A 21,033-nucleotide genomic window follows, 5' to 3' on the forward strand; every position below is an offset into this window, starting at 1 on the left:
GGTTGTCCCTCTCTTCTCCAGCACCATGAAGTGGAGACTTATTTTCACGAGTTTGGTCACGTTATGCACGAGCTCTGTTCTAAGGTAGGCCACTGTGGATCTGTCATCGGCGTCATTTGCATATTATGTATCATTAGAACAGGTGAGCTTAAACTTGTCCTGTGTTTGTTTCAGACCACTTTCTCAGAATTCAGTGGAACCCTGGTGGAGACAGACTTTGTGGAGGTGCCTTCGCAGATGCTTGAGAACTGGGTTTGGGAGAAAGAGCCTCTGAGGAGAATGTCTCGCCACTACAAGGATGGCACCCCAACCCCACAAAACCCCCCCCCCAAACATTTTTCTCCCCCCCCCCCCCCCACCCCTCCTCAAAATTTTTTTAAAAAAAAAAAAAATATAAAAATTTATTTAAAAAAAAAATAATTTTTTTTTTTTTTTTTTTTTCTTTTTTTCTTTTTCATTAGCCCTCCTCTCCTGTTTTCCTCCCTCCTCTGATCCCCCCCCCCCCCCCACAGCAGCCCTCATGCAGATACAGCTGAGGTGTTTGCAAAGCACTGTAAGGAAATCCTGGGCGTTCCTGCTACGCCAGGTCAGTAGCATTAGCAGCGGTAGCATTGCAAGGCACATTTAGGCATATACAGTATTTAGAGAAATATATAATATATGCATGAAGATTTTTATTCTCTCGTATGAGAATAAATAAATACTTAAATTGTTAAATTTCAGATGCAGTAGGCAGGCATGGTTTGTGTTTGACCTTTTTCTTTTTGGAACGTGTGTTCATGATTTGTAACAAAGGCCGTTTTGATGTGATGACAAAGATCTGTTCTCTGCAGGTACCAATATGACAGCCAGTTTCAGCCACTTGGTTGGAGGATATGATGGCCAGTACTACAGCTATCTGTGGAGTGAAGTCTACTCCATGGACATTTATTTCAATCGTTTTAAAAAGGAAGGCATTATGAATCCAAAGGTAGGTGGGATTATTACTGTACTTCATATATATATATATATATATATATATATATATATATATATATATATATATATATATATATATATATATATATATAATCAATCTATATAATCTATCTCCAGTTACTTGTAAGCATACATCTCACTTTTTGTGGAAAATGTCTTCATCAGGTTGGACAAGAGTACAGAAGGGTGATTCTGGAAACTGGTGGCTCTGTGGATGGCATGGACATGCTGAAAACCTTCCTTGGCCGTGGCCCATGCCAGGATGCCTTCTTTCAGTGCAAAGGACTGATTAAGTCACAGGAAACACAGACGTTGTAATTTGATATATTCTTTAAGAGTCTTTTTGTCAAAGCAATGTATATTTTAATTGTCTAGATGCAGCAGGGCTATGTCAGTAGAAACATGGCTTTGCTTGAAGTGTATTAATGCTGCGTTTTTAAGCGTTTCTACTTGATGATTTGTAACTGTTGGTATTTGTTCAAATGTACAGTAGATCATTGAGGGTCTTATGATGTTATGTACAATTGGCCTTTTTCACATGTGTTACTAATACCATTAACGATGGCTTTGTTTTATTCAAGCGTCCCATTAAGCGATGGCAAAAGACAATACTATGACCCTTAAAACAAAGCAGCTAAAATGGAATTCCACCAGCATTAATTTAATTGTTTACGCCTTTGCTTGTCCTACTTTGACATGTGAAGATGTCTCAATTTGTGCACAGCTGCAAGTTATCATTGTAAAAATGCTTATTTTTTAAAGTGATAAAGCTTTTGATTACATCTTTTGGAGCTTTATTGTCCTGTTTTGCAGCCCCCTCTTAAAGGTAGAGGCAGACAATGCATCACATCTACATTCATGTTATGTTAAAAAATTTAAAGATATATATATATATATAGAAAGATATAGACATGTAGTGATTGGATGCTTTGTTAAAGCTAAAGAAAGGTTTGAAAATGTGTAATGTCTTACATTCAGTATAGAACCTTAAACTGCATGTGTTAAGTTAAGATGGCTTACAAAACCTTACTGTCCCTTCCTTTTAAAGGGAATTAGGCTGCTGTGATGAAATATCTCCAGAACCATATTAGAAGAATATATACTTTTATGATCCCAGGGGGGGGATTACATTTTTACACTGTGTTGGTTACATATTACACATAGGCACTAAATACACACTCATGTACAAACAGGACCTATACATTCACTAATGGAGAGATGTGTGTGTGTGTGTGTGTGTGTGTGTGTGTGTGTGTGTGTGTGTGTGTGAGTGAGGGGGCTGCCCATTAAAGTTGCCCCAAGCAGTTGGTGTCTTGCTTAAGGTGGAGAACTGGCACAGTAAGGACTTGATCCCACAACCCTCTGGTTCCCAAGCCAAGTCCCTACGGACTGAGCTCCTGCTGCTCAATAAATGACCGTTGCCATATTGTGCAAGAAGGGGTTTACATATTTACTTACAAAATTCCCCTGCAAGGAATAACATTATTTATGAAGAGTTCATTTGCTAAATTAAATGTTTTTATATTTAAAAAAAAAAAACATAAGTTTTACATCAGTTTGATATAATAATATCAAAATGGTGATGTTGTATTATTAATATCTTTTTTTTCTTTTACATTTTCATAAATCATGTTTTTTTGTGTGCACTCAAGGAAATCTGATGACCACATTCTGCTTTAGGATGAATCGTGCACAAGTTAAAGGAGCTGATGGGATAACGTTTCACTGGAAATGTGCCTCGTACGATTTCATGTGACAAATACAATTGATTGATTGAATCAAACTGTTGATTTATTCATGTTAAGAATGGCTTTGATCTATTTTTGCAAATTAACTCTTCATATACACCAGGGGGCGCCACATGATAGCAAATGATGGTATGTGAGTTTAACACAGCAAAGAAAAGCGAATGTTCTTATAGTTAATCCTTGGCATAACACTTTCTGTACTAAGACTTACAACATTATTTTATTTAAATAAACTCCCCGATACTTTTGACTGCCATGAATGGTCAAACTATTGTAAATAGTGAAAACACCTTTATGTAGGCTACGTGTAGATGGACTTAAACTTAAATGTACGTTTTTGCCTGCTTCTAGTCCGTGTGAATACTTATCTTCGACCTAATCAGAGGGTAAGAAAATATTGTCAAGCAAGTGGATTGGGGGAAGATACGGGGATTCACTCAAAGTGTCTGGGTGAGATAGTGAAAGCATCATCACAGGGGCTCGGTGTAGCTGGGAAGGCGACTTCTCTTCTGGTGGACAGCCTAGACTCCTACATGTAGACAGAGAGGTCGCAGAGAAGAAACCCACCGCTTCACGTTGCTCTCAGACTCGATGTAGCTTCACTCGACAATGTCAAAGCTTCATCGTTAAAAGAAAAGGAAATTATGACTGCAAACATCTGGGTGCGGCATACTCTAGGTGAAAAGGTTTCGCTCTGTCGGAGGTCGTACGCATTTTTGCCTTTTGTATTTCCTTGCTGAATGTCGTGGACATTTTGGATTTTTTTAATGCTCAGTGTCATTAAGTCTTACCAATTAAGGGGACATTTTTCTCCTGTCTTCACGTTTCGGTTAGTTAGTTTGAGTAAGGTAAATACTTTGTGAGTGTGAAAACAACTGGAGACGACATCGTTAAACAAGTTGAGGACGGCTTGCAGAGGAGAATGTGCGTACTGGGCCAGCTTCGAGTTGCTCTTTAAGGGGACAACATTAGCTAGCTGCTAACACTAGCACACACCTATTAAACTACAGTCAAGCAAAGCTGTGAGACTAGTGCCCACGTTTCGACATATTTTTTTGGGATAGTAGCATCCTGCCCATAACCTGGACATCATTAAATGAGACGCTGACTCGACAGTAATCCAGGTAAGTCTCTTTGTTTGCGCAAGTTACTGTTTCTGTCTGTGGGGCCCCACACAACATGCTAACATCACTGCTAGCTGCGTAGCGTAATATCGGTCCCATTCTGGCTCTGTCCGATTTGAGTCTAAGTCAGACAATTTTAACACTGAAATTACAACGGTAAAGCCATTTATGGACGGTATACATTTAGTAATGGTTGTGCCTTATATTCTTGTTTTAATATAAGAGTGAGTTTTGCACGGTAACAAGAGATTTAAGCAGCTGTCTGCTTTCGGTCAACAGCTGTACATGGCTGCCCAGTTGCAATGTTGCTTAACTGCCTCTTATCTATTCGGAGCCACCAGTATCCAATATAGCGGAGTCTACCAACGTTACATTTCAAAGTCAATAACCTGGGTTTATTTGACTGCCATTCCCAATGTCATTAGTGTAACAGCTGCACTGCAACAACAGCAGCAGGAGTCACATCTTTTGTTACGGAGCACCTTCAGCGCTTCGACGGACGAGGAATTAGTGGTGTGCTGCTGTACACTCAAGATCGGCGTTTTCATTTTCTCACCACTTCACTAATCAGATTACTATCACCACTTAAATCCAATGTTATTTAATCCTGTTAAGATTTGAGATAGGTTAGGGTTAGCTAGTATCTAGGTTTGATTTTTTTTTTTTTTTTTTAAGGAATTTCAGCTGGGCCATCCTCGACTTGTTTTTTATTTATTTTTTTATTTTTTATACTGTTTGTTAATTATCTCTCGGAATATTTGTCAGGTGCCAATATGTTAAAAAAACATCTCGTAAAAAGAATTATGCAGTTGATATCTCCAGCATCCAACTTATTTGAATACAGAGAATGCTTCTGCTGCCTTGGAAATCAAACCTTGAATTTGATGCCTGGCATTGTCATGTAGTAAAACAGTTCCTGAGTAGTCTTCAAAGGCCATCCTAGCTGTTGTAAAATATAAACAAAGACTAGGCCATATCAGCAGCCACTTGTCATTGTTGTAGGCCCATAGTCAGAGAGCTGGTGGCCAGCTGTTTGTAGATTATTATCTAGTTAGCCTATTCATAATATTGACTGATGATATGCTTAGGATAACATTTCAGTGCCTCCATAGTTTGGGGTAATTTCCTGAAACTGTATAATACATTGTTGTATTATTTTTCTGCCCTCCTTTCCACATTGCAAATTTGATAATTCATCTAATGATATGCACTGATCTTCAATATATAGACTGCATAAATCACAGAAACATGCATCTGCATCGTCTTAGTGCAGCGGTTTGTTTCCACTGACATGTTGGTGAAACATTTAATTTTACCTGTTTCCTCCTATGATCATTTACAACAAACCCTATCTAGAATGATAGATAAGGTTCACTCACACAAAGGCCCTCTACTAGACTGTGTCAACCCAGCCCGATCTGCCGGCGATTTGATTTCACCCTGCAGATCCGGCTGGAAACCTGTACGTTTTATCTATCCTGCTTGCGTTACAAATTTGCGGGAACCAATCACAAACTGGCTTATCCACCTGCCGCGCCATTGGTGGGTTTAACACGATGACTGTAGAGAAGCGACCAAACAGCTTTTTGTTTACATTCAACAAGCCGGCCACCGAAGCGCATCACTCCATGGCAGCAACCCGTTGATGCCGCTGTCGCTGTTACGTCACCCTCATCGTTGGTCTGATTGGTTGAAGGACTATCCAATTGCGTACAGAGTCATTTGAACTATGCCCGTCGATCACGCCTCTTGTGCAGAGAAAATGCAGAGCAGACTCCCCAGGCTAATGTTCAATCTTAAATGATTGAGCTTGGTGTTCGCCAGACTATCCCTCTACTGCACTGTTCTTGTCTCACACTAGTACCGGAATACTGTTGTTACAGATACACTTGCCCAACAGTTTGTTGAGACACTTGTAGACGGAAAGAAAACAAAGACTTGACAAAAGCCTTCAACAAAAGTGGCAAAGCCATGTTTCCTTATCTTCATTATACACCCAGAAATGGTACCCTGGCTCCATAATGGTTAATCCAAAATCCACAATGCTTCCATTGTGAATTTTTTCCATATCTCTCTATCACACTTGGACAAATAAAACTCTTGAAGGCTTAAAGTTAGGTCGCCTAGGTTAAAACCATGTTTTTCCTAAACAACCCCCAAACTGTTTTGTTCCACAGTTCTAAACTCAGCCTGGTTCCCACTGGCCTGGCAAAACCCTTTTTAAAAGCCTAATGAAATGGTATCTTTACTTCCTTAAGGTGATGTAATTCCTGTTAAAAAAAGGGACACAGTGTTATCATCCTGAACTGTGAACCAATGGGATATCAGTTAAGGAGAGAACGGCTGTTTGATTTCATAAGAGGGTCAGAAGGGTGGGATTTCATAAAGAAGTAGTAGGTGTCGAACGACTGCTGAACACAGTGCTATGAGCAGATGTATTGTGTGAGTATCGCTGCGACTGTAGATGTGTTTGACTAATGACACTTTGTATCACATAGGGAAGCTTTTTTTCATTATCATTAATATTTCTGCTTGTGTGACCATATAAGTGCACATTTCCTTCTCCAACTTCAGCAAGTCTAGCCTTGGCTTGAACTGATTCCTGTGATTTTTTTCTACCCTAGAGAAATATGCTCGAGCAATGGGTCAACAATGAAGCTGTTGACGTGGACCACAGAACACTTGTTTAATGACTAAATATTCGTGTGACGTTGATGGTTTATTGCGATGGGCAAGAAACCTGTGAGAAAATGCCGTCAAATTAAGAAATGAGCCGGTGTATTCTTTGGCAGTAGCGGTTTTCTCTGTGTGAATGTGCCAATTTTGTTTGTAATATATTGCAGCTGGAAGGTGATTTAGTCATTGTGTCACAGTTTTCAGTGTTGAGGGCACGGTTATTGGAGAGAAAAAACTTGTCAGTCCAAAATTAGTTTAAGCTAAGTCTTTAATTGGTTACCATAAGATTGTCCTTACATCATTAACACTTTTTTTTTTTTTGCAGACCGAATGTGTTCAGTTGGTGCACTTGAATGGATTTGCTTTAATAAAGATTTGATGTTTTTTTTTTTTTTTACTAAAAAGACAATGAGAAATTTGGTAAGTTGTGAGGCTTGGTGTTTCTCTTGTGGAAGCAGCCCGTGCCCCCTTTCCCTCTTGTAGCAGGTGGATGCAGAGTAAGCTGTGCATGTGTTTATTTTCCATTCATTAATGGGCTAGCTTAGTTTTCTTTTTAATGATTCGCATAGAGCTGAAATTATCTATTAATCGATAACTCGATGGACAGAAAACAGAATTTTTTGTCATTCTTCAAGCAAGAAAACCAAATATGACTTAATTCCCTCCTTGCTGCTTTTTGTCCTGTTTGGTAGGCTTTGCTGTTGTCTGGCCAAAACAAGTAGGCTGAAGACCTTGGCCTTAAGAAATGGTCATTTTCATCAATTTGACATTTATAGCTTAAATGACTAATACAGAAAATAATCTGCAAGTAAATCAATAGTGTAGATTGTTTGTTGCATCTCTATGACAGATATATATATATATATATTTTTAAATAAGGATAATAAAGGGCACCAACACTCAGTGTAAGCTGTCCCATTGCCAGTACATTTTAAGGATCTATTCATTGTTTAATACTGAAATGTATTAGTGCGTTATGTTTTATATCAACCCTACACCACCAATAAATTCTCAACATGTGGGAAGCAATACGTCATTATAGAGATTGGGGACATGTGTGCTCTACTGGGAACTGTAACAAACTAGTCCAATTGGACCATGGTAATATTACCCTCAGATATCTTTTTAAATAAGCCCCATTTTAACATGACTTATGTCAGTTGGAGTTCCACCCAAGTAATCAATTTTGATGATTTTAAGTTCTTAGCATCAGCAGCTTCTTTGTCATTTCAAATTCCCCAGAGACAACGACCGTGTAATAGTCCGTAGACATGTTATCACCTCATTGCAGATGCTAAAGATAATGTCCTGTGCCTCGTTTTGATAAATGTAAATGGAACTTTTCTTACCTAATGTAGTCCTACATGTTTTGCTTTATAAATAACTGAGGGGAAGACGCCGCTCGCCTCTTCCATTTCTGCTGTGTGTCACATCTACTCCAGTTTGGCTACAAGAGAGATAGGTTAAACATGGTGTTGACATTTTAAGCCAACTTCTGTTCAGCGCTCCACTCTGCACACCGTTTTAGTGTTTGAACTGGTGCGACCTCTTTGTTTGAGCTATTAGTAAAATGCAGTGCTTATGCATGTGCTCCGACTGGTTTGGTAGTGTTTTCTTTTGAGTCTTTCCATGGCTTTTCCATGATCTTTCTGAATCTCTGCAGAGGCCGGTGATAAGTGTTTGGCTGCCAAGAAGTGCTTGTTCTACTCCTTAAAGCAGGTGAAAGCATGCAGCAGAGTGCAAAACAACCAATCATTTGATTGCAGGCAGTGACTACAGTTTTTGTCAGGTGATGAAGCAATGTTATGGGATTAGTTGGCCACCCGAGGAAGACCATTTATGGTCAAACCTTTGTCGTGGTCATGTAGAATAAAGGAAGAAGAACTGGGAACAAGTTGGCAGTGTGCAGGTATTTTTTTTTTTTTTCGTCTTGTGAAGATATTTGTTACCTTGGACCCACTGTTTTATAGATGCGCATGTGCCCCCTGATGATTGCATGGGATTAGTGAGCAAATATTGAACTAAGTTTCAACTGAGCTGCTTAATTCATAAGGGTAGATCACCATGGTAACTAAAGCTGCACCGCTAACTTGATCTGGAGCAGGCTAAATTCAGACTAGGGATGTCGCAGGCTAATATTTATAATTTATAGCAATGTTGCAGTCCCACTGACCCTGGTTATGCAGTATAAAAAGCACTGACACAGCTCTCTATACCAAATGTGTCTGCTCTTTGAGAGACTGATTTGTTTTCACTGTTCTTGAAGATATGTCAAGTGTTTATTTCACCATTTTCTTTCTAATGATTCTCCACATTCTCCTCTTAAGAAAATTCTACTTTTTAGAGTTTATTGATTTAGCCTATGTGTATTTTGTCAACGCACTTGTGGTGATTTTGATTTACAATCTGGCGAAGGTCTGTGGGTCTGCAGCATATTTACCTACCACTTTGTTTTTCATAATGATAAATCAGTCAAAGATACAAGCCAATTATTATGGATTTTCTTTCTTGGTCTGTTGCCCACTGGCTATAAAAGCTGGCTTAACAAATAGTAGGTAATGTACATTATCTACACAAAGTAGATATCGATATTGAATGAATAGCCTATTAAGTGCAATATAGGCTTTTCATTCAGGTCCATTACAAGGTTAGTGAGTCTGTATTTTGAGAAAAATGTAAATTTGCATGCTATTTGACATGCTGTTTTAACATACGTCTTTGCATTCAGTTTCTCACTAATGATTTGCCTGCTTCTGTGACCCAGTTAGGGCAACATCTGTCTCTGCCTCATTCAGTCTTGCTGTTTATCAGCAGATATGTTCATAAAGCCAAATCCTTCTTCAGTTTTGTGTCTACTGGCTGCTTAAGACACCACAGAGGAGCATGCTGTAACAGCTCCAATCCCCCCTACGTAACGCATGGAAAATGTGAAATAAATGACTGGTATGAAATTAAGACATTTATGTAATGGATGACTTTTGAAAGGGTTTCGATTACCAACGAGGAAAGAAAAGTTCTTAGAAGTGAACCCTGCAAGAAATGGTCTGTTGTAATATTGGCTACAGATGTGCATCATATCTCTGCTAGAAGCTGCCTTCATACTGTATAGCATAACTGATTTTATGTGCTGTAGGCTGGGCAATGCATTGTCTTCAGGCTGTCTACACATGATAAGTGGTCTGAGGAGCTTAACTCTTTGCTGGCTTGGGCACAGAGTCAAGCAATACCTCAGCACAACGGCGAAACATCAGCATGGATTGCAAATGGGCCTGCCTTTATAAACGAGACATGCTAAAGAAAAGTATAATACCCTGTGTCAGTGTGGTCATCCTTTTGCCAGATACCCCCACTGTAACGAAAATGAATAAATCACACATATTCTTGATCAGATATCTTTCCCTGCTCAATATTCAAATTTCTGCATCAGCTCCATATCCATGGACCACGGTCTGTCCTCAAAGACAAACAACAGACTGTAATCTATTTGTGTCTCCCAGGCTGACATGCGCCCATAAAAAATTAGCATACAATTTGTCTTGTTTACAATCAGAGGATCCATAATGTTATTGTTGTTTCTCATGGAGATAGTGATTTGTTGTTGCTACTTGTTTCACACAATCAGTGGCTGCACTGGCACAAAAATGTTCACCTGCTTACATGTAGTATACATTATCTTAAATGACCCTTCAGTGCGGCCTATGATGTATTTGCTGTATTTGACCACATATGTGGACGCCTCAGAATACCGTCATTTTGTTTTGGGTGGAATCACGCCTGTGTTAACTTGTAAAAGGATTGCGCAAGCTATATTTTAGTCCAAAATGTGAACAGCTCACTGTTAGCTAAGAGTGGCAGTATAATTCAAATTATATAGAATCAAGCATGTGTGCACAGGCAAATTGGTGGTTTGATTATGTTTTTGGGCTTTTCCCTTTATTCGATAGTGACAGTGGACAGACGGCAAAGGGGGAGAGAAAGAGAGGGAATGACACACAGCAAAGGGCCGTAGGTCGGATTCGAGCCCGGGCAACTGCAAAGGACTCGGCCTACATGGGGCAAACGCTCTTACTGGGTGAGCTAGAGGCCGCCCCATAGCTCTGTGTTTACATCTGTTTACCACTAGTGCTAAAGAACTTACAAGTCCAAGCCGTTCCTACCTTGATCTGAGAGTATCTCCTTTCTGTGCTGATGTCATTAAACGAACACACCTTTTAACTGCAGTGAGTACTCGTCTTTGTGTTTGCTCACAGCATCATATTTGACAACAGTCTGAGAACAAGCCAATTTTAGTTTTCACAGTGTTCTGCAGAGTCTATTAGCAGAGGAAAGGAACATACTGGCCAGGACACGGAACAGTGAGATTGGTATTACGAATACCTTATTAGCCAAGTAATAGACAATAATGACAGTATAGCAAACAAAACAAACAAGCAACTCTATTACTTCATTTCTTTGACTGCATAGATATGAATAGAAATAAGCTTTTCCATTCTCATTTTGATGAGAAAGGCCAGTTAAATTGTCTTTTGAAATCGTCACCCCAGTGAATTAAAGTTTACAGAGAAATACTACATTCACTGTCAAATTGGAGTAACGTATACAGAATGGAAATCAGCTACACTTTTTTTAGATACTAATTAATTTATGAGCATACAATTCCTGATGCAGAAGCACATACCTTATTGTGTACACTGTGCAGGACAATGTACTTCCTCATTGATAGAGCTCATGTAAACAAGGTGCAGGTAATTTCCTTCACCCATCTCCTGTGGTTTCACAGTATGGCTGCACTAGCAATGGGGCTATTTGAATGAAAGGCAAGTAGCTGAAAAGGAGATGAGGCTGTTGGTGTAGCTGCAATGCCCCCCCTCCCCCACTGTGCCAACACCCCCATTTTGAAAATTGACGCTTCTCATGCTCTTTTCTAGTGTGTGACGAAAAGGAACTTTTGTTTGGCAAGATTCAGTATCCCAAATAGATGAGATGAGGATAAAGGCGCCCAAGAGGAAGTGGAGCAGAAACTAATGGGTGTCAGTGCAGTCGAATGTGTTTTCAGCCGATTGGGAGATCCTATGAATAAGTCAAAATTTCTCTGTGGCTCTCTGTCTTTCCCCTCTTTTTCTGGCCTGTTTTTATCCCTCCCTCTTTCCTGGTCTATAGCTCTATTGTGTTCGATGAGGCTAGTGGAGAGATGATTCTATCTCTTAGCTGGCTCAGTTTGTCTCAGATCAGCTGGCAAAGCTAATGCTTTTCCAGACACGCACGGACAATACTCTGTGTTGTTGTGCTCTGACCTGAGAAGCAAGATTATGCCACATTTCAAAGCTGTGTCTTGTTCAGATTACTGTTTTTTAGACAAGCAGGATTACCTTCATAGAGTTGAAAGATTTCCGTAAAATTAGCCGATTTACAATGTATGTTGCACTATTGCTGTAGCACTACAGTCTTTAGTATCAAAATGAGAACAGTGGGATCATTTTCTCATCCCGATTCTTGTCAAATTTGTAAATTTACCACAACATGTATGACCATTACTGAGACTTTCTTATGGTAAAAAGTCGTTGATAATGTGTTTCTATCTATGCTTCTTGTGTCCTCAGGCAGGACTAACTTGCCAAACAGGGGGAGCATTGCTATTTTAGTATATCCTAAACTTAATAAATTACTACCCATTTTAACAGTTCTATGTATGTAGCTTGTGAAGTATTCGCTGACAAATCAACATTTTTGTCTATTCTGTTTATAATTTCCATGGGCAATGTACAGTATTATGGTTGTGTAGTGTTGTAGATCACCATGTAAACCACAGCTGTCTGAGCTCTCTGATTTCTCACTGATGAAGGGAAGGGGGCAAGGACCAATGCCTTAAAACAGTATCAGAAATCAATTGCAAGGGTTTATCAAAGTTATTTCAAATTCTACTGGTATTATCTTTAATAAGTTATTGCAAGATAATTCCACAAATATTCTGATAGTGAGGTGCAGGAGGAATTTTTTTCCTTTACAAACCAGTTTGTTAGTTTGTAATGTTTGCTTTATGTGTCGGTGCTGATGTTTTTTGTCTTTGTCCTTTTTCATTAGATACTGTAAACAACCTGTTGCTGTTGGTGACATCCACTGGGATCCAGGTGCTTGAGTCCTAAATGACAAGGTATGTAAGGCATCCCATTCATGTCGTGCAATTTCCAAATTTCGCTGTTAGGTGACTAAGGCTAAATATATTGTGGGCTTCTTTGTTTTTTTTTTGTTTAAATTTCTGTCTCTTGAATCACACACTATTGTATGAACAGTTTTGGTCACACAGAAGTGATGCATTTACGTCAAACATTAGTCCATCTCTAACAAGAAACAACAGAAGTGCCCCACCCTGTTCTCCTGTAGGCCAAGAGACATGATACACCTGCCAAACTAGCTCTTTGTGCAATCCGCATCCTATGTCATCTCAAAACGGTACAACAATAGCTATGATAGCGTCATAGTTATTTCAGACCATGCCCCATTGATGATTGACTACCATGCCGTTAAAAACTCTAGGGTTCTAGTTAGATGGAGATCTGATACAAAATGGCTTCCTTTAACCCTCCACAAACGTTGTTTAATAGACTGAAAAAAAAAAAACTTTTCTCAATCCAAATTCTTGTGGAATAACGGATGATGATGATTTAGACTGACGTTGCTGTACTGACCTTATGATAGGGGAGGGCTCCAATTATATAATTTCCTTTTGGTACTACTGACAGGAACAGGTTTGGCTTTCAAAGCTCAAGGATTATGCTTTGTCTGAAGTGCAACACATTTACTTGATTGACTACTTGGTTTTTCCTGTAACTCATAGCCACACTGTTTTCTATAAAGTTGACACCGCTGCAGGCCTTGCATCAATCTACATTTGATACCAGGATCCACACCAAGGTCAACATATTGGTCTCTAATGTCCACAATAATTATTAATTAGTTTTTCTTTTTCATAAATGAACACTAAATTACATGGGCAGAAACATTGATGTACTGCTAAATGATGAAGGGCTACAGTATGTAAGCACACTTTCAGCACTGTGATCAATACAAGTCTGTCATTTTAAGGACTGATACAGACTACCATTCATTCACACATTAGCGGTGGCTATTTGCGGCTTTTTACAAGTGCTTAAAGGTACATCTAGCAGCTCCTAGGGCTAGGTATCGTTCAAACAATTTCGATACCAATACCGTGACTTTGATACAGGTTTCTGACAATACTGTTTTCGATAGCAATTTTATAAAATTAATTTCAACAAAAAGAAATTACAATATTACAGCAAAACAATTTTAATTCATACCAGATATTTTGAAATGTGCTCCCAGAGGAGGGACATTTTTGGGTGAACTCTTACTGTTGCATCAAACTTGGAATTTGTGCTAGAGACTGGTTTCTCATAAATGGGTTACTTATACTTAGTGAGTAGCAGTTCTTGAAGAGAATTAATCGGTGTAACAGCTGTGTCTAGTGATAGACAGTATCTACATCTATTGAATTAACCATCCTTATGCATGTGATTTAATATCTTACCAGAACATCTAATTGATTATTCCATGCACACAGTTTCAGCTGACAGTGCTTTTAGCTCTGAGGCAACTTTGCCATTATTAGACCCTCAGAATTTTCTGGATAATGAGGTACAGCCCCATGTCTGGCTTTGAAAGACTTAAATTGACAGCATTATAGCTAACTATTGCTCAGTGTCTTTAAACTTTTAATAACTGAATGGAAACAAGTTGGGAACATAGAGCAAAATTGTCTTTCATTTGGAGTCACGTTTCTGACCACCTGACAAATGTAAGTCCTAATATTCACTTTCTTTAAGCTCTGTTTATGGTCTCCACCAACGCCTGAGGGAAATACCTGGCTCTGTAGCTGCTAAATGCTCTACTATGTTCACCTGATAGTCGCTAACTGTGTCTGTCTGCTGTTTGCGGTTTCAGAGCTGCGACCAAAACAACGCTATGAGAGTGAACCAAAACAGAAAAATTGTGGGTTGACGGACTGTACAGTTAAATAATGAGCTGAAACTCGCTATAAAGCTCTTTTAAAGCTGAGGGTAGCAGCAGCAACCCCATTCCCGTTGTCACAAAATGTTCAACTGTGCTTCAGGGTGTCATAGGGTCACAGGTGGAGACTTTGCTCCGTAGGTGTGTGATATTGTCAGCTTGGTCGTCTTCAACGTGCTTCCGATGCATCTAGAGATTGTAAGAGAAAGGAAGGCCCAGTAATCATCATTAATTCTCTTTCTCCTGAAGCAAGGCGAGCTGTTAGGGGTAACAGTACAAGAAAATCCTAACGCTCAGCTCTGTGTTTATGTTGATGCAGAGGACATGGTTTAGTGTATTTTCAAATCAGCGAGAAAATGATCAAAGCTTGCTTGTTGCTTCCCTCAGTAGATGCCTATTTATGGATGAATACAAGGATATTTTCTCAAGAACATGCCCTTCTCTAGCCTAATTTTGAATGGATGATATATTAATCTGTATTTTATAGTCCCTTTTTATCTATGCATATTCTGATTTGATTTAAAGTGAAAATTGACATTCATAATTATAAAAAGATACATTTATATTTAAGATAAAGGAACCTCTTTTAGTTCTTTTTTAGCAAAGCTTGTTTATTAAAAGGTGAGAGTGGGAAAGACTGTATGCTATTTTTTGACTTTGTGCTTTTTCATTGTTAACCATTTTAAAACAGCATTTAATGAGCAGACTTTATGACTTTAACAAGCCATTAGGGGAATGTTATCCATTTCGATATTCTCCAGTAGGCAAACAAGGAAAATGTGGTTGTCTGCATGGATACATGGATCTGACCCAAATGTGTCTGACCTGGTTATTGAGACTTGGCAAACTGCATCTCAATCCCTCTGTTTATCACATGGACAAACACACAGACAGACAAATGACTGTATCTGATACATAGTCCCGTATCTCTTTTTTTTACGGGGAAGTATTATCTTTTAAACATGAATATCACTGATAGAGGTTTTTAAGAACCTCTTTTGCTGTCTAAAAGTGTGTCCATTTATTATTGAAGTTATAGAAAATGCATTTAAAAAGACTTCATCTGATTGAGTACAACACAAAGCAAAAGTAAGATATTTACTTTCACTGTGCGCTGTATAAAAATGAAATTGCTATTGCTTTTATGTTTGGCTTGCTACTTTACTATCCATTACTCTTGTTTTTCGTTGGTTGGCCATCAGTGGGAGTAGCCTAGATCATGAGCAGATAGCCTTCCAGGTCCTCTTGAGCTCTGTGAGTTGGCAACAGGACAAGCAACATTGGTCTGTTAGCACTGGAACTTGCTGTAAATTCATATAGGCATACCTGGTTCACTAATCGGCTGCTTTTCTCATATGGCATGGTTTTGCAGTAAGGGAAGTAACAGGAAGGCATTCCATTGTTTTTGCAGTTTGCAAGACAAAGAATCTTATTGGCAGCTGCCTTACCATTAGTGCAGAGGTTCATGGGTAGTAGTTTTCTTGGTATTGCCCGCATTAAAATTGTTTGCCTGCTGAAACTTTTTAATTGGATCAGTTTAACCCACCAATGTTACTGTACTGTTATGGTGATTGCAAGCTGGCAACTTTCTTCAACTTTTGGATGTGTAAACCTAATCTGTAAATCTACTATTTCAAAGAACCTGAAAGCTATGAAATGGACTCTACTCCATAACCTAATAGATATTGCGACATTGTTAATATGCGCTAATGCCATTTTTCAGGTCTCCTCTCAGCAGAAATGAATCTTGTGGGCTCATATTTAACTGGATCTCATATTTAATTAATAACTTACTTGCTGAAGGGATTTTTGAGCAGACTATTTATAACCAGCAGGGCTCTCTCCTTCTTTGTCCCTGTTAGGTCTTAATGAGGAACAAACCGCTCTCTCTCCAGACATTCTGACCAATGTCCTAAATGTATTACTTTGTTAAAGTTTTTTGAGTAAGTATGGACAAAAAACATAATTTAAATCACAATCTAGAGATGCTCCAAGCCTTGTTAGGTGTCAAGCAGAATAGCTTGAAGCTTGTTATTCTAACAAATCCGCTCATTCATTTTCTATACCTTTATGGGAAAGGGGAAAGTTCAGGAATCACCAACTAGCATTCTAGCAGGTCAGTAGTAGACCTGTTCTTCTTGCAGCTTGTCATGATCACATAGTACGTATATATTAGTTTTCAAAATGGATAACTTTGCTGTGGGTTTGTAGCACTCTTTGGATCTATAAAGACCTCTCAAACATTGGGACCATTATAGAAATGGGACATCAAGTGATGAGGTAAGAGAAGGGAGGAAAGAAAACTCATGCCTGTAGAGAAAGGGGGGGGGGGAAGCCAAAATGATGAGCAGAGTGCTCTGCTACAGAAGGCTGCCAGCTCACAGTTGATAAAGCAGCTAGGTCATTCAATAAGGCAGCTCTGCACCCTTTCAAGCACAGAATACTAATATCTGCTACACCTGGTCAATAAACAAGGCCTTTCTAACAAGTGTTTCCTCTGTTTCACATGGAATACCAAGCAAGTGAAATTATTCAATTACCCTTACCTGACATACATTTCACTACGCTGCAAATATTTAATGGGCTTCTCTGCAACTGTGGCTCAGAAATCAACACACTCATGTTTGAAATGTTACCTTTACCTGCAGGTGAAACAGAGTTTTAAATGAGACTTCCCTCCTTGGTTTTCTTCTTTCATTAGACTAGCCTACCTCTACAGAACCATCATTTGCTAAATGTCCCATACCTGAATATGTCGTGCTTTTGGTATGAAAGTGGAACATTTTTTTTCTTTCACATTCTTCGAATTGACAGTGAAATTAACAATCAGCGTCAATTGACGGCTGTGGTGAGCTTGTGTCAGAGGAAATTGTTGCACATCTCGGCAGAATTGTCGTCACTCTTCATGTCACCAGGAAGTGGCTTTCAGAGACACAACAAGGTAGCCCGTAAAAGGCTGAGGGTGTAGTTCTGATCATGAAACTTAGTATATATACAGTATTTGACCTGCAAGTGGAACAGAGCGGGATGAGGCAAACATTATTTGTTCCAACAGCCCCACTGACATTTAGAGCAGTGATGCACTGGTTCAGTTCAGTTGTCTTAACAGCTCCATAGAGATGAAAGACTTTGTAATTCTCTGAATAAATAGGGTTTGACCTATTCCTAGGTTAAAACAAATGCTTTATTTGGCGATTTGATTATGTATTATAGATTGTCACAAAACATTTTGCGTATCCAGACTGATCTCATAAAGTGGCGTATGTATGACACGCCAATTCGTATGCCATTTTGGCGTGTTATCAAGACGCATAATCGCTTTTTAGCATGTTTATCAACGTCGTTCGGCCGCCATTGACCTACATTACGTGTGAATTTTCGCCGTAGAGAGTAGTATGAAAGGATGTAAGTCTGCGGAGGGAGGTTGGGTAAAATACAGGACTTCCTAAACCCAACAGTTTGTTTTCCTACGTTGGTCACAGTCGTTTTATTTTTTTTTTTTACTAGCGTTTCCCAATGTTCTTTTCCTAAACCCAACCTTTTTTTTTTTTTTTTTTGGTGTGCATGTTTACATGCAGCGTAGACATACACGTGGATAGCTCAAAATCCGTACAGATAACATGCCATTTGACTGTAGGAAATTGGCGTGTATGTTTACGCAAAGTCATGATGCGATGTTGCATGTATCATAGAATAATTTTCATTGTGATGCACAATGATGTCTTGTAATTCACACCCGAAACAAATCCAAGGTTGCTTACCATAATGACCTTTCCCTTATCTGATGACTTTTTCTGTGGATGATGACAGGTAATTAGTCTCCCTTGCTCTACAATCACATTCATAAATGTACAGACCCTTTCCAAAAAATTTGAATATCATGGAAAAGTTTATTTATTTCCATAATTCCATTCAAAACGTTAAACTTCCATAGATTATAGATTCAGGGCCCACAACTTAAATGATTTCAAGTATTTAGTTGTTTATTTGTACATAATTTGGGCTTCCAGCTCATAAAACCCATGAAAACAGGATTTCAAAAAATTTGAATACTGTGAAGAATCTGTGAAGAAATCTGCAAAAACTTCTCAGTTTTTGCAGAAAAAAAAAGAAATTAGGATCACATCAAATCAATCAAAATATGGTACCTTCAAAACGATACGTCAATCTTCAATACTTGGTAGGGAATCCCTTTGCCTTAATCACTGCCTCAATGCGCCGTGGCATTGAGGCAATCAGCCTGTGGTATTGCCTGGGAGTTATGGAAGCCCAGATGTCCTTGATGCTTGCTGTCAGCTCTTCTTTGTTTTTGGGTCTGGTGCCCCTCATTTTCCTCTTGATAATACCCCATAGATTCTCAATGGGGTTTAGGTCCGGCGAGTTGGCTGGCCAGTCAAGCGCTGTGATGGCATGGGCATCAAACCAGGTTTTGGTGCTTCTGGCGGTATGGGCAGGGGCCAGGTCCTGCTGGAAGATGAAATCTGCATCTCCATACAGATCCTCAGCAGAAGGATTCATGAAGTCCTCTAAAACATTCTGGTAGACTGATGCGACGGTGACCTTGGATTTAAGAAAGCAGAGTTTACCAACACCTGCACTGGACATTGCACCCCAAATCATGACTGACTGTGGATATTTCACACTGGACCTCAAGCAGCTTGGATTCTGTTCCTCACCCGTCTTCCTCCAAACCCTTGGACCTTGATTCCCGAATGAAAGGCACACTTTACTTTCATCGGAAAAGAGGACCTTGGACCACTGGCCAACAGTCCAGTCCTTCTTATGGTGATTTCTTCACATTATTCAAATTTTTTGAAATCCTGTTTTCGTGGGTTTTATGAGCTGGAAGCCCAAATTATGTACAAATGAACAACTAAATACTTGAAATCGTTTCAGTTGTGGGCCCTGAATCTATAATCTATGGAAGTTTAACGTTTTGAATGGAATTATGGAAATAAACTTTTCCATGATATTAAAATTTTTTGGAAAGGGTCTGTAGGTCCTGTAATTTATATCAATACAGTAGGATTATAATCTTCAATAGGAACACACAGAGTGGGAAAATTATGCAGAAAGTATTGTTTCATTTTACTATTCCATGTGTCCGTTATCATCGGTAATCTGATACAACCACTGCTTGATGTGCAACAACTGAGTTGGGTATGAGAGTACCCCACGCTGATATTGTTGGATGAAGAACTAGGATGGCCAAGATTACAAATACAAGCCTTCAAAACACAAACTTTTGTCTCCATCTATCCCAATAAAATAATCTTTCGTTCATTCATAACTGAGCTGTTCTACGTCATTCCCTTACCTGAAGATATGAAACGAAGATAATCAAAGCAAACTCGTGTCTTGCTTAAATGATTTTAAAGGAATACGCCACCGTTTGTTGAAATAGGGCTTATCACGGTCTACCCTGGCTGTAGATAGGTGGGCCAACGCATTTTTTGTCTCAGTGCAAGTAATTCGTTTTTTTTGTCTTTTGTTGGCTCACTTTTACTCACATCATGCTAACCGGCAACATAGGATTCCATTCACTATGCTAAGCTAACTAGCGGCGGCGGACTAAAACTATGCATGCACAAAAAATGCGTTGGCCCCCCTATCTACAGCTAGGGGAGACCGTGATAAGCCCTATTTCAACTAACGGGGGCATATCCCTTTAAGTCTAAGAGTTTTTTGGGGCGGTTTTTTTTGTTCATCGTGCCAGAATTAGCTTGGTTATACACAGCAGAAATGCCAGGGTTGCTCTACATATGTTCTACATAGTAGCATTTTATTACTAAGTGAATTATAGGACAGACTGTTAACAGCTTGCACGAAAGGTCAAAAGATAAACATGCTTATGAATCACCTTGTTGCATTGAAGAGAGGACATAACCTTAGGAAGTGGACTGCCTTATGCCTAGTCTTGTCGTTCTCTGGGGGATCATGACATATCCATAACCTTAGCGGCGTGAATCATGAACAAACAAAGTGGAAAATGGACTGCATTTATTTGCCCTAGGCCCATTAGTGTAACGAAGAAATAATGTGGGAATTATTCATTAGACTAATTATGATAGTCCTCTCAAAGGGAATCGAAATGAAGATGCTCTGGATTTAGAATACTTGAAATCCTCTGCACTGTGAGCCAGGCTGAGTGTTCAGATTGTAAAAGACAGAGTCAAATGTATTTTACACAATTTAAGTTGGTTTCAGTTAGACGTGATGGCTAAATGAAAGGGTTGTTGGAATATACACGCTCCATTTCACTTGATGAGAATATTATCAGTCATAACCTCTTTAAAGAACAGCCAGCCTTAATACACCATTCAGCAACACCTATGTAGGATGTGCCAACGTAAGCATCCATCTTAGAACATGTAAATGTCTTGCATATTGTTGCTGACTGGTAATCCGTTTTTTTACTAGTGGCATTTTCATCAGAGGAAAACTTTTTCACAACCTTCTTTTCAGGGTTTTTATCAAGA

The 21,033-nt window shown here is 39.1% G+C and overlaps 2 protein-coding genes across 3 annotated transcripts in view; both read left to right on the forward strand.

The window, feature by feature from the left end:
* nln (neurolysin (metallopeptidase M3 family)) overlaps window positions 1-1,760 on the forward strand; it is an 8,991-nt gene extending 7,231 nt beyond the window's left edge. The window contains exons 9-13 of the mRNA XM_039780573.1: window positions 1-84; window positions 175-395; window positions 507-586; window positions 834-970; window positions 1,144-1,760. The exon at window positions 1-84 is cut by the window's left edge and continues 118 nt beyond it. Of these exons, the coding sequence (XP_039636507.1) occupies window positions 1-84; window positions 175-395; window positions 507-586; window positions 834-970; window positions 1,144-1,296 (675 nt within the window). The 3' untranslated portion in view covers window positions 1,297-1,760. The remainder of the gene's footprint in view (window positions 85-174; window positions 396-506; window positions 587-833; window positions 971-1,143) is intronic.
* A 1,439-nt stretch (window positions 1,761-3,199) lies between these two features.
* The window catches only part of erbin (erbb2 interacting protein), a 52,818-nt gene continuing 34,984 nt past the window's right edge, over window positions 3,200-21,033 (forward strand). Inside the window, exons 1-2 of one of the 2 annotated variants that reach the window (XM_039779811.1) lie at window positions 3,200-3,850; window positions 12,608-12,677. The gene's annotated coding sequence lies outside the window, so the exon portion shown is untranslated. The remainder of the gene's footprint in view (window positions 3,851-12,607; window positions 12,678-21,033) is intronic. The other variant, XM_039779810.1, reaches the window with a different exon arrangement.

The sequence above is a fragment of the Perca fluviatilis genome, chromosome 17 (assembly GCF_010015445.1).
Source record: "Perca fluviatilis chromosome 17, GENO_Pfluv_1.0, whole genome shotgun sequence".
Lineage (NCBI taxonomy): Eukaryota > Metazoa > Chordata > Actinopteri > Perciformes > Percidae > Perca > Perca fluviatilis.